Below are 13,212 nucleotides of genomic sequence, written 5' to 3'. Positions count from 1 at the left end.
CGGAGGGCCGGAGCCACACGGCATCTCTCAAGGTCACTCCAGCCCCCTCCACTGCTGATCTAACGCGAAGTGACGCGTGGCCGGGCGGGCAGGAGCCACGGGGGGATGCGCCGGCTGCTTCTGCCAAGCGGCTGCTTCCCTCCGGGCTGTGCTCGGCAAAGAGCGCCGGAGCGAGCCACGGCTGAGCACTCGGCCGAGCCCGCACTGCCCCCGGCGCTCCGGAGCTTCTCCACACCCGGAGGAGACTCTGCCAGCTCTGCCCCGAGAGCTCTGCGGCTCCAGAGACTGCCACGGCCACAAAACCGGGATTGCCGGGCTTCCGCTGAGAGCCGAGAGGGAAGGAGCACGCTGTGGCCGGGCAGCGAGGCGCCGGGGTGGCCTGGGAGGGGACTGACCTTGCCAGCATGGCAGGGTTGGGCTCAGAGCCCGGCGCCGCGCTCGGCTCACCGCGCAGCACACGCTGCCCTACAGCCGCTCTCCCTTCCCCAGGGAGGCCTGTGGGGACACGAGAGGTGGCTTCTTCCTCCTGCCACTTGTCAGCCGGTTTATTTTTAACAGCCCTCCCTCCTGCCTGGATATGACCCACCCCGGGAAGTGTCTCCTGGTGCTCTCCCAGCAACAGCCAGCCCTGTGGCACTGGTCGGAGCCCAGCGTGGCTGGTCCCTCCCCACCTGGCCACTGACCAGGGACATCACGTCACACTCTCCTGAGCTGAAGGCAAACGCTCGCTCCTTTGCTGTTTCCAGGAAGGGAATTTCAGTGAGCCCAGCGCAGGGAGCACTGCCAGGGCCAAAGGGAGACAAGGTCATGTGGGAGGCATGTGTCACCCCAGCCACCTCCCTGCAAATTGGCCCTTTATCACAAAATGCACCGATTCGCCCTGGAAAAGCACAACAAGGACAAGGCTGGGAGAAACACAAACTGCAATGGTCACACCAGTGCTATCCTCTAAGGACAGAGCCACGCTCCGAGGAGGGATGGGAGAACAATGTCATGAATATCCAGTGGGGTTTATACCCAGCTCCCTCCATCCAGCGTTTACACCCTGCTGACATTTGCTTTCCATTAACAGCAAGGCCACAGGGCAGAGACACAGCAATGAAGGAAGTGGCACAGGCTGAGGGGTGATGGGTGCTGCCACGGCCCTTGCTGGGTGCCAGAGCTGGGAAGGCAAGCATGGCACAGGGTAAATCCCTGCTGGAAAACACCAGAGGGGGTTTTGCAACTCTCCCTGGCCAGCCATGCCACATCACAGAGGAGGGAATCATAGAATGGTTTGGGCTGGAAGAGACCTTAAAAGATCCAATCCTCCTGCCATGGGAAGAGACACCCTCCTCTACCTCAGGTTGCTCCAAGCCCCATCCAACCTGGCCTTGGACACTTCCAGGGATGGGGCAGTCACAGCTTCTCTGGGCAACCTGCTCCAAAGAACAGGAAGAAAAGTCCCGGTTCTGTCCCCTGTCTGTCCTTCTGTCCCTCCTGCCTTCCCATGGGAGGTGCCTTCCTCCGGATGTGACTCCTCCCAGCCTCCCCGCCGTGTCAAGGGCTCACGGGGTCAAATATTCCCACTAGAGCACACAGGGCTGCAAACGGGCAGTGGCCAGCTCTGCTCTCCCCACACCCCTGCCCTGGGGGCTTTCCATCCACTCAGCCCTGGGTTGGGGGCAAGTTTAGGCTGCAGGGGTTCCTCTCTCACCCCAGAGAGGTGAGGGTATCCCACTGCCCCTCACAAGGTGCCCACAGGACTGTAGATGCTTGTCACTGTTGCACTCTGACTCCTGTAAAACGCTGCCCTGGCCCACTTCTGGGCAAAAAATCACATCAGTTTCTCCTGCCTGATTTGTTTGCCATGGAGATGGAGCACTGCACTGCTCCCACAGCCTCCTTTCACCCAGTCGAGGCAAGGCAGGGATACTCGGCACCCTCAGCACCGTGCCTTGGGGCAAACCCGCATCCTGCCCTGGCTCCCAGCTTGGCACTTCCACCAGCACACCCTGCCACCACCCGTGGTGGATGGAAGCAGTGGGGATGGAGGGCCATGTGTGCTGGCAAAGCCCACCTGCCTGCACTGCTCGATGCCCAGGTCAGCGGGAAGAAATCCGAGGAACTGAGGGGGACACCGCTGCAACAGTCACTTCCTCTCTGTTTTTCCTAGCGGCGCTCCAGCCACGCTCCAGCTGGGACCCCGGCTCCACTTGGGACAGCGTCTGGGGGGACCGGCTGCTGCTGTGCCACACTGCCAGCATCCCCTGCTTGCTCCAGGAAGGGAGCAGGGCACCACGTCCGCCAGATCCCCCAGCCCGGGGCTGAGGGGAGCAGACACCCACAGGACTCCCACAGACCGAGCTTGGGGCAGCACTGGGGCTCCCACCTCTGCATCCCGCTCTGGCCATGCTCCCTGCTTCCTGCTCTCTCTGCCCTTTCCTGCCTCTCCCAGCCCACCCTCCAGATTTCCGAGCGAGCCGTGTCCTTCCTGCCCTTCCCAGCAGGGCCGGCGTGTCCCATCCGCCCAGCCAGCCGTCTGCTTCTCCATTTCCCTCCCCGTTCTCCATTCCTCGCGCCTCTGGCTTCCCCCGCTCCGCCTGAGCCGGGACCGCAGGGCTCCGCTGGCAGGGTGGAGGCCGGGGCTTGCCAAAGCAAACAGCACACGAGGAGGAGGAGGAGGAGGGCGGCCGAGACCGGAGCAGGCAAAGGGCAGAGTCCACCAGCGGACCCTGCCGCAACTCCGGGGTGGGGAGGTTCCTTCCCCTCGCTTTCCAAATGCTCCGGGTTGGCTCCGTGCAGCCGGAGCTTGGCAGGCAGCGGGAATCGGGGGAATCCTTGTCTGAGCAGAGCCCGGGATGCTGAGCGGCTCCTCGGGGGGCTGAGCACCCCTTGTGCCATCCCTCCTGCGTGTCTGGGGTGGGGGCTGAGCTTCACGGGGTGCGGGAGGCCAAGGGAAAGCGGATCCCGGGCTGGAGTTCTCCTGCAAGCAATTTAAAGCAAGGTCTTTTCCTCCCGCTCTGCTCACTGCCAGGAAAAGCAGCAGGAAAATATTTCCCTGGGAATTGTTTTTGTTCCTTCCTCTGTGTCTGTACGCATGAAGCTCTCCTCCGCCTTGGACATGCCTCAACCTGTCCCGAGGCTCAGATTAATCCCCTGCACCACCAGGGACGACAGCTGAGGTCAGACGCTGTCAGCAGAGGCGAAGAGGAGAAGGAGGAGGAGGAGGAGGAAACCTTCCCCCTAGGAAACCACATTCGTTCCCAACCAGAGCAGCGAGCATGAAAACAGACAGCCCTGGCTGCTTCTCCCGTGCAGGAGGTCACCGTGCAGCACAGCAGCACACCGGAGCATCCCGCAGCACAGGGACACCCGCTGCTGGCAGTGCTGCAGCAACGCGGCAGAGCCTAAAGTCTGGCTTAAGCGTAAGGCTGGTCTGAGCCGGGGTAGCTGCAGGCAGCAAATCCATCGGCAGCCAGGCAGGTCACAGCACGTCAGTGCCTTTGTAGGCACACAGGTGCCCAGAACCAGGTCAGTGACAACCAGTACCGCTGCTGGTGGAGAAAGGTCTGGCTGGCCTCCTTGGCTGCGGCTGCAGCAAAGAGAAAAAGCATGAGCTGTCCCCCTCGGCTGCACGGAGGAGTGGGCGCTGGGCCACAAGAGCCAGCCCAGATGCCCGCAGGCAGCTCTCAGCACCCCACTGCCCGGCCGGCACAGAAGCCAGGAAGGAGGGAAAGTGGGAAAATTGGGATAGAGGGGGAGGGCATCCACCTCAAAGACAGTCCTTCGGTGTGCAAAGCGCTCAAGCATCACCTCAGAGCAACTGGGAGAAAGTCGGGAGAGCTCAGCTCCAGTAAATGATGCTCCTCAGCCCCTTCCCAGGCAGTTCACCTCCCTCTCCCCCCCTTTCCCCCTTTGCCTCGCGTGAGTGCTTGGGAAATAAACGATGACTATTTGCCTGCAGCTCTAAGCCCTTCCCTCCCCCTCTCCCCAGGCTCCATCACCAATAAATCACCCCGCTGGGAGAGCGGGCCAGAGGAAACCAGAGGCACAAAACCTCAAACAGAGCCTTTCCCCCCCCCCGCCCCCCCGCTTCTCCCAAGCAGCTCTGCATTTCATTAGGCTGCCAGGCCAGCCCTCGCCCAGCTGGGGAGAAGGAGGGAGGGGAGGGGGGCCCCTCAGGCTTTGCATGTCAGGAGCAGAAATCACAACCAGAAGACCGGGAGAAGGGAGTTGTTTGTGTTTGTCGCTCATCCCGGTGCTTGCCTGGCCCTGACCCTGCCTCCGGGAACCGCGCTGGCCTGGAATAGCTCCCTTCCATTGGGGACCCCTCCTTGCCAAGGCAGCCCTGGGCACCTTCCAGCCAGCTTCTCCCCACTCCAGCCATCCCCGTGTGGTGCCAACTCCTCTCTCTGCCCCACTCCCAACATCTCAAAGGATCCTCCTTGGAAGAAGCCCTGGAGATTTCCATGAGCCTTAGCCCTGCCAGCAAGCTCCACCGTCTTCCCCCTCCCCCTGGGCTGGACCACCCTGCCCAGGAAAACACGGAGCCTCTCCCTGCCCCCCTGCCAGAACCCCCCAGCCCGCCGGGGATCGTGGAGGGGGGGTCCCCACGCCCACCCTAAATATATATTGGCAGAGCATCGCCGGCAAGCACAGTACATTGGAGACAGATGCAAGCCCCGCAGCGGCACGGGGGATCCAGGCGTGCCTCTCGTCAGCCTTTGGAACTGTCATTTAAATGCGCAGTGCTGTGCCAAAGTACCCTCGCATCCCTCCTTCCCAAAAAAAGGGGGTCCTGGGGTTCAGCCTTTGGCGAAGCTTCCCGCCAGGGCTGCTCTGGTGCCCCCGAGCTCCCTGGGCAGAGAGAGGCCCCAGGAGGAGCAGCCCCCAGGGATGCTCCCGTGTGCCTGGGCTCCCCAGGCAGGGAGAGGCCCCGGCAGGCACAGCCCCCGCTGCTGGCCTGCCTCCCGCCTTCCTCCCAGCAGCTTGCCGGATTCCTGAGCGCTGACACAGGATGCTGCCGCAGTGAGTGTGCAGAACTTTCCTCCCCTTCCCCTGCCCCAGGAGAGGAGGGGATGGGCGGGTGATGCTGGGTTGCATCAGGCCAGGAGGGAACGAGAGCGGCCGGAGTGAAACGCGGAGCCTCCTGCGAACCCGTGGCTGCCCGTCGGCTCCCAGCCCCGAGGGCTTCCCCCAGCTCCTGCTGGCACCTGGCCCGGGCCAGACACCTTTGAAGGCCGGGACGATTCACACCGTTGACACTCCCTTATTGGCGAGAGCCGGTTTTAAGCCATTTCCTCTCCCCAGAAGGTGTCCCTGAGGAGAGCCGCAGCTCACCCGCCCGGAGCTGCAACCAGGGATTGCTCCTGGATGATTACAGCAGGAGAAAAGTGAAAGCCTGCTGCCCGCCCTCCTTTCCAAGCATCACCCTGGCAGCCCAGCTGCCACGCTCCCTCTGCCAGCATCTATCCCACCCTCTGGCTGTGCTAAAGGATTTTCCCAGCACTTCTCCTCTCCCACGGGACCTGACCCGAACTGGGGGAAGGGCAGCAGCCGAGGACAGTGCTTCCAGCAGCTCGTTACTATTCTAGGAAGGGTAGGATCCTGCCATCTTCCCATTAAGTCATATCCTCCTCGACCCGGTGAGGCACTTTCCATAGGAGTCACCCTCTCTCCCAAGTGATGGAAGTTTTTATTTTTATCTGGCTTATTTATGCACTTCTCTTCCCTCCTTCGGCGTTTGCCTGGGCGGTGAGTTTGGGTCATTAGCCTCAGCTCGAGCTCTTTCCCTGTCCTTGCTCAGCTGTCCCATCTCTCACCCTCATCTCTGTAGCACTGCAAGTAGAAGAAAAAGTCCAAGGGTTGAAGCAACACAACAGAACAGATGAGTTAAGGAAAATAGACCCAGCTCAGGTAAAATTGATTATAGGAATGGAGAAAAAAAAAAAAAAAAAGGTACTGGGTGAGTAAAAATTAAATCAGAGCAGAAAAATTGGTTCCAAAAGTAACACAGTGTCATTATTAAGGATCTTTTTAGATTTGAGGCTGGTCTGGTCCAGACCCCTCACCAGAGCAGGAAACTTTAACCAGAGCTCACCAGCAGCCATCCCATCTCCGTCATTTTTTTCCGTCCCCCTCAGCCACAGCAGCCAGAGGCTCCCCGGGGACACGCACATCCCAGGGAGCAAACCCCACACGTCACGAAAACACAGCCACGGGAGCAGGCGAGGTGTGCGTCGGCACAGCAGATGGAGCTGGGCCGGGTCTTTCGGGGACACGGCTCCGTGGCCGTGAGCCGGGAAGGGAGAACTGGCTCACCTCAGGTAGCTCCACGGGAGGTCACACGAGCCCGAGGGAGCTGTGCGGGCATCTGTGGGCAGCCTCTGTCCTGTTTGCAGAGGCCAGCAGCAATTAAGCTGTTGCACAACTCTCCTCTGGAAGACAGAAGATACGAGCGCTGCTGGGTGTTCTGTGCCAGAGGGAGGTTGGGTCTTGTCTGTGTAGGGACACCAGGGCCACACGAACCAGTAGGACCAGGTGATCTTCCAGGGGTTGGATGCCCAGAAAACCTTTGGGAATGCCAAGATCAGGAGTGCCCCCATCCCATTTCAGGATTTGGAAGCTGGGCAAAACCATCCACTTCCACGGAGACTGTTGGTGGACAAGGAGCAGGACAAACTTGCTCCCCCCGGCCCTGGGAGGGAAGCTGTGCTGGTGTGGGAGGAGGAGGCTGTTTCCATCCTCGAGCCTGGCTTCTGACCCTCAGAGCAAAGTGCTTCTTGAGGGAGCAGGAGAGCTGGGGGCATAGTCCTCCGTAGCCATCCTCCTTCTCCTGTTCTCCTCTTACTGGAGAGATCCTGAGGTGACCTCGTCTCCCTTGTGAGGGGAGTGAGAGTGGGGGGTTCTCCTGGAGAGCACCTGTACAAGTGAAGCAGGGACAGTGCCTTCCCATCACCTCCCAAAGGACAGCAAGTGAAAGGAAACGTCTCATCACACCCCTTTTCCTTGTGTCATCTACCAGACTGAAACTGTGTGTCACCATTAGGTGCAATTACCTAGAAAACTAAGAAGGTAGGACTTTTGCTTTTACCTAAGCATAGGGAGCTGTTAAATTGTACACAAAGTAGTAGAGCTGCCTCACAGCCACCCCAGGCCAGGCAGCTTCTCCTAATCTCTCCCCTTCCCCCCATCCCTTTGGGATGACCCAGCCCAACACCTCCAGTTCTCACAGAAACAAGGTGTAAAAACCCCATTTGCCCTCTGTTTGGGGCAGCACCGCTCCCCACACACCTATTCCAGCATAGAGAAAGCAGGGAGCAGAGACCCTAGTGCTGGTCACTTCTCATCTCCTACCCTAAACAGGCTCCCAAGGTTCAGCCAGATATTCCAGGCTGCATTTCACAGCACACAAACACCTTCGACTTGCCAGAGATGCAATTCTCAGTTGAAAAGTTCATTAATTAGGAGCAGAGAAGCCTCTAGTGAATCTTCTAGCAAGAAGCAAGGGAAAAAAAAAAAAATTCCCCCACAATTCAGTCTAATTACAACGCCTTGGGGCACTCCAGTCACTGTGAAGCCGAGGCCAAACTTTCCTCCCCACCCCTAAAGCAGGAACTTTAACCCAGTTATAGTTTTACTGATAATGGAAGAGAAAAAAAAAAAAAAACCCTCCTGATATTTATCATTTGAACTATTCTGCAAGTAACAGCAAAGAGGAGGCACTGAAAAGCACTTCTTGCAGAGCAGTAGCTGTGTTCTACTGGGTAGAATCCACTCACACAGCCCCAGCCCAGAGCTCCAAGCAGGCAACACTGGAGGCCAGTGCTCGGGCCGGCTGTGCCACAGGCCCGGTCAGACTGCACCCAGCTGCTCCTCGGGGATTTAGCAACCGCTTTCCACCCACAGACAGTGACTTTGCACATTAGGTACTTTCAGAGCAAGACCTCAAAATGCCACGGCAGCTCCAGCCCCGGGAAGAGGCAGGCTGTAGCCAGAAGAGCAGTGGGAGCACCTGGAAGATCCTGGGAAGGACTCCAGGCACCCTGACATAAGTTCCCTTTCTTCCCCAGCTCCCAGAAGAGCTGGACTCCAACCACCCAAGCCTCTGGCGAGGCTGGGTGGATCCAGCCACAGACATGCAGAACCACACCCCGGTTACTGCCTGCCCTCCTCCCCCTCGAGCCAGCGGGGCACAAACAGGAACTAGGCTCATACAGTTGAAAATATTTAATACGTGTTGTACACGTAGAATTACATTTTATACAAAACATGATACATCACTGAAGGAGAACACTGTACAAAATTCCCTACGGGAGCCCCAAGCCTTTATACAACAAAGACCGGGAGTTACCAAGCCTAACAAACAGGCTCAAGGACTTTCCGTCAGAGCGTCTGTAAACTTCGTTCCTCTCAATAAACACTTTTAAAAAGCACCATGTAATAGTTCTGACCTAAACCTTTCCAAAATAGAGACTTTATTTAATAAACTTAATACTTTCCAAGCTTAAAATATCACCCGCCGGGAGCGCCCCTCGGGTCGGCGGCAGCCGAGGAGCCTCCCCCGGGCGCCGGGGAGGGCGGCGGCTCTGCCGGGAAGGGGAATTCCGGGAGGGCAGGGCCGGGGGCGCTCCCAGGGCGGGTGCCGGCAGCCGGGACCCGGCGGGGAACGGGGAAGTGCTGCCGCTGCTGCCCCGCGGTCCCTCCCGTGCCGCGGCGCGGGGCGGGTGTCACCTCCGGGCCCCCCGGCCCGTGGCGGGGAGCCAGTCTCTGCGGCCGGGCCATCAGAAGGCCACGATGGCCGTGCTCCAGGGGTTGAGGGTCCGCAGCACCGGCTCGTCGCAGCAGATCTGTCCCGGCTCGGCCGCCGCCTCGGCGGGCGCTGTGCCCGACGCCGCCTCGCCGCCGTCCATGGGCGGCCGCCGCCGGCTCTTGGGCTCCTTGCTGAGCAGTCCCGAGAAGCTGGAGCCGAAGATGCTGATGAGGCTGGCCACGTTGCCCGTCTCCATGTCCTCCTGCTCGCCCGGCGGCGACGGTGGCGGCGGTGGTGGCGGCGGCGGCTCCTCTTCCTCGCGGCGGGGCTTCTTCACCGGGGAGCCCGCCTGGCCGCGCTCTCCGGCGCTCCGCTTGCGGGGGCAGTGCGGCGGCGGGGGGGCCCCGGCGCAGCCCCGCGGTTCTCCTCGCCGCAGCAACAGCGCCGCGGCCGGGGGCCCTGGCAGTCCGTGCCCGCCTCGTCCTGCGGGGGCGGCGGCGGCGGCTCCTCGGCCGCCCAGGCGGCGGTGCGGGGCGGCGGCTCCTCCTCGGGGTGGCCGGCGGCCGCGGGGGCGGCTCGGGCGGGCAGCCCGGCTCGCTCAGGTAGACCTGCCGGGCGCTGCGCAGCACCAGCGACACCAGGAGGTTCTTGTGCAGCTTCAGGCCGCCGCGCTGGCCCCGCGCGCTGTAGATCTTGCCCAGTGAATGCTGACGATGCGATGCGCTTCCAGCTTGAACTCCATGGGGAAAACCGGTGGGCGAAGGGGGGAAGAAAGGCAAAAAAAAAAAAAAAAATTAAAAAAAAAAAAAAATCCGCGCTGGCCGAGGGGACCCGCACCACAGCCCCGCTCCGCACGCCGCCCCTTCGCGCCGCAGACTGAGCGAGCCCACGCGCCCGCCCGCCTTTTATACCGCCCCCGCCTCGGCCAATCAGGGCGCCCGCCGGCCGCTCCAACCGCCGGCTGGCCCCCGCGCGCGCGCGCCGGCCAATGGCAGCGCAGGGCAGCGCGTTCGAAAGCTCGCCCCGCGGAGAGGGCTCTTAAAGCGGCAACGCCAGCGCGCCGCGCGGGGTGGGGCCCACCGCGGGGCGGAGGCACCACCGGCTCGCTGCTCCCCCGCGGGCCCGAGCGGAGCGGCGGACAGCGCCGGGAGGTTTGGCCAAAGACATGGAAACGTTCCTGGGGGGGGGAAAAAATCCCCGAATGAAACAAATCAAACCAAGCGCAGCCCCCGTTTTGTCAGGCTAGGAATGTTTCCTGCAGTTTCAGCCCGTCTCTGGTACCTTACCGTGCTGGAGAAGGAGCTGGTGCTGGTGTTGGCTGGAGGGGGACGTGTGCCTTTGAGTCTTTCAAGGAAAATCTGCCCTGACGTGGAGCAGAAAGCCATGCCTACCCAGCTGCCAGGCGGAATTCTGCTCCACGGGTCCGGCAGTGAAGCTCACAGAAAGCCCGTGGCAGAGAGGAAAATCCACAACAGGGTTGGGAAGGGATACAAGGGAGGATAAATAGGGGTGGGAAGGGCTACAGGGGAGGGCGACAGGCCACCAGCATCTCCAAGGGTGACAGGGACCATGGCAAACTGGAGCACTTTGTTTGGGGACCGAAACCTCACTTGGCTGTAGCTGTGAAGGCTGGTAGCAGGAGCAGTCAGGTGGCTGGGGGCCACAGGGGACAGCGCAGTTACCCCCAGACACAGCTCCAGGCACTGGGGAAGCCTCCAGGAGAGCTTGGAGGGCATTTCAGAGATTGGAGTGCGATCCTTCCTCCTTCCACTGAGGACTAGCCACCATCTGCAAGCAGAAAAGAAGTGAAAGGGCCTAAAATTAAGGAAGTTCAACGTGCTGCCCCAGAGTATCAGTTTCCACCCCCCAGCTGACACATAACTTGCTTCCATCCCTTTTTTCCCAAGGGATTAATCCACGGACTCCCCCAAAAGAAAGCCACAGCCTATGATGTTTTATTGGCAGGACCTGTCACCATGTCCTGGCTTTCTGGAAGGACAAAGGGGTGGCTGGTCACAGAGGTAACAAAAAACAGGTGAAGATGAAGCCACACCAACATATAGTTGACATAGCAAGAGCCTTTCTTCAAAAAACAAACAAAACAAAAACCAACCACACTCAGGACAAATATATGTTTTCCTCCTGGTTAAACACAGATGGAAAACCTCAAATGCCACTCTCTGGGTGTTGGACACAATGGCATGTCAGCCTGGGTGTTGGCATCTCAGAATGCCCACCCGTCCTCCGCCAAACCTGCCATGCTCCATCTGAAGTGACCAGACCAGAGCACGCTCAGCCACACAGCCCAAACACCAGCCAAAACAGCCCGGCCCAGCTTTCCCCACAGGCAAGGAGTCCCACAGGCAAAAGCCCAGCTTAGCCCAGACCAGGGAGAGCCTCTCCTGGCCGCAGGGAGCGGGGCTGTCCCCTCCACACCCGGCGTGGGAGGCCGGAGGGACGCGAGCTCCAGCGGTGGGAACCGAGGGTTTCCAGACCCGCCAAACCTGCTCCCCGCACCTCGGAGGGCCAGCAACACCCTGTCCTAAGCCCTCGGGTCAGTCTAACCAGCCAGGGCAGGTCTGGGCTCGCGTGCCTGGGACTGCAGTCACGGCTCCTCACCCGCAGCCAGCACATCTGCCCACCACCAGTGTCCCCTCGGCGGCACAGCATCGGCCGTGGCCTGGGAAATGCATCACCAGCGCCGGGACTGCTGTTTGCAGGATCAGAGCACCTGTGTCTTCAGCAGAGGTAACCTGGGACAGAAAGATTGGATACATCTCAGCTGGGCATATCCCAGCTCAGGGACGAAAAGCAGCAGTGCAAAGTCATCAGACCGGCTGGAAAAAGCCCAGCACAGGTGGAGGAGGCACGGCGTGGGAGCCCTGCTGGGTGAAGATACCTGGATCCGAGCGGACTGACCTGTTCTGCCGCTCACCACCTCACCCTGATGGCACGAGGCACCATTTCTCTCCAGTCACTGCGTTTTGGCTGCTACCCTGCCTAGGAACAGGTGGGCCAGCAGCCTCCCCCTGCCCTGGCCAGGACGGGGATGGGTACTGAGCAGTCCCGCATCCCTCTGAGTGCTCAGACAGAGCACCGGCAGGGAGGAGCAGAGGTGCAGAACGTCAGGCTTGTACCCAGTGCCGCGGGTTTCACCCACCAACGCCATGCCTGGTGTCAGGCACAACCATCAGCGCGTCATTCCCGGGGCACCAAAGCCCTGCCTCGACATCTGCCCTGCCCCTGCCTGCTCCGCGTGCCCTTCGCAAGGAGATGGGGTGATGGTTCGCTTTCCCTCGGAGGGACCCCGGGAGAGGCCCGGCCGGAGGAGGACGGGGCTAGCCAGCCGCAGGCAGAGGGCATGCAGCCGGTTGCAAGGCCAGGGCAGTATTTTTGGTCGGCACCCTCGCCGTTCCCTCCCGGGCTGCAGTGTCATCGCTTTATTAACTTGAGGCCGAGTCACATGGCATGCTTTCTGAGCGTCAGCGCCTGGGGTGGCTTTGTCTGCCTGCCTTGTGCCTGCGCCCGGGGCCTCCTGCTGCCCGGGCTCCTCCTGCCTGCCCCCGGAGCGGGCCCGCTGGCGGTGAACCCCGCTGGGGCCGCCCTCGGAGCGGGGCCATCTCCCGCCCTCCGCGGCTCGGCATCCCCGTGGTTCCCCATCCGGGCGCTGGCGTGGGAGCCTCGCTGGGAGCTGCATCCCGGAGAGGCGGACGCACCCCCCGTCCTTCCATCTGCCCGCGGCGGGGACACTGCCCCGCACCCCTGCGGGTCAGCGGGGGATACGGGAGAAGGAGGCGGAGGGAAAGGGTGTGACCGGACTCTCTAATCTCCTCATGTGATCCAGCCGGGTTGGAAGGGGTTTGACGAACAATTAACAATCCTCCGGCTCAGCTGCCGTTTCCCGAAATAGCTCCGGCAGGAGGAGGAGGAGGAGGGCGGTCAGGCTGGCAGGCAGGCAGCAGGAGACAGACAGACAAAGGTGGCCTCTCCGCCAGCAGAGCTGCAGGCGGCGGCGCGGCCGGCACGGCGGCGAGGAGGCAGCCCGGGGCTGGGCAGCGGGGAGCCCACGGCCCCACCTGGAAAGGAAAACAATGCGACATGAAAGCAGCTCGAGGGAGGAAGCAGCTTGTGGTACAAACTAATAATTGGAGAGGGCTGCGCACACCACCGGCTTTTTGGGAGGCGTTTAAATTCGCCCTCGCCGCCGAGCAGAGGAGGTCGGCGCCGGGAAGCTTGCTGGGGATTCGTGCGGTTGGCCATCTTGGCCGGGGGATGCTGGGGCTGTGCGCCGGCTGCCTGCAGCCCCCGGGCCCGGCTGCGCCCCGTCCCGGCACGGCCATCTGGCGCCCAGCACGGCCACCCCGACCTGCGGCCGCGGGATGAGGATGTGGTTAGCGAGATCCTGTTCCGACAGCGGCGCCTGTCCCCCTCCCCAGCCACCCGCCAGCCCCTCGCTGTCACCAAATGTGCGGCCCAGG

At 61.3% G+C, this 13,212-nt stretch overlaps 1 protein-coding gene across 1 annotated transcript; it reads right to left on the bottom strand.

Annotated features, from left to right (window-relative positions):
* Positions 1–8,675: 8,675 nt before the first annotated feature.
* On the bottom strand, positions 8,676–9,627 carry IER5 (immediate early response 5). Its single transcript, XM_039556529.1, is given in 4 exon segments — positions 8,676–9,151; positions 9,154–9,300; positions 9,303–9,440; positions 9,443–9,627. Coding segments are annotated over 4 exon segments (705 nt in total). The 5' UTR covers positions 9,477–9,627; the 3' UTR covers positions 8,676–8,765.
* Between the last annotated feature and the right edge of the window lie 3,585 nt (positions 9,628–13,212).

Source organism: Corvus cornix, chromosome 8 (assembly GCF_000738735.6).
Source record: "Corvus cornix cornix isolate S_Up_H32 chromosome 8, ASM73873v5, whole genome shotgun sequence".
Classification (NCBI taxonomy): Eukaryota; Metazoa; Chordata; class Aves; order Passeriformes; family Corvidae; genus Corvus; species Corvus cornix.
This window is presented reverse-complemented; position numbering and strand designations above follow the sequence as displayed.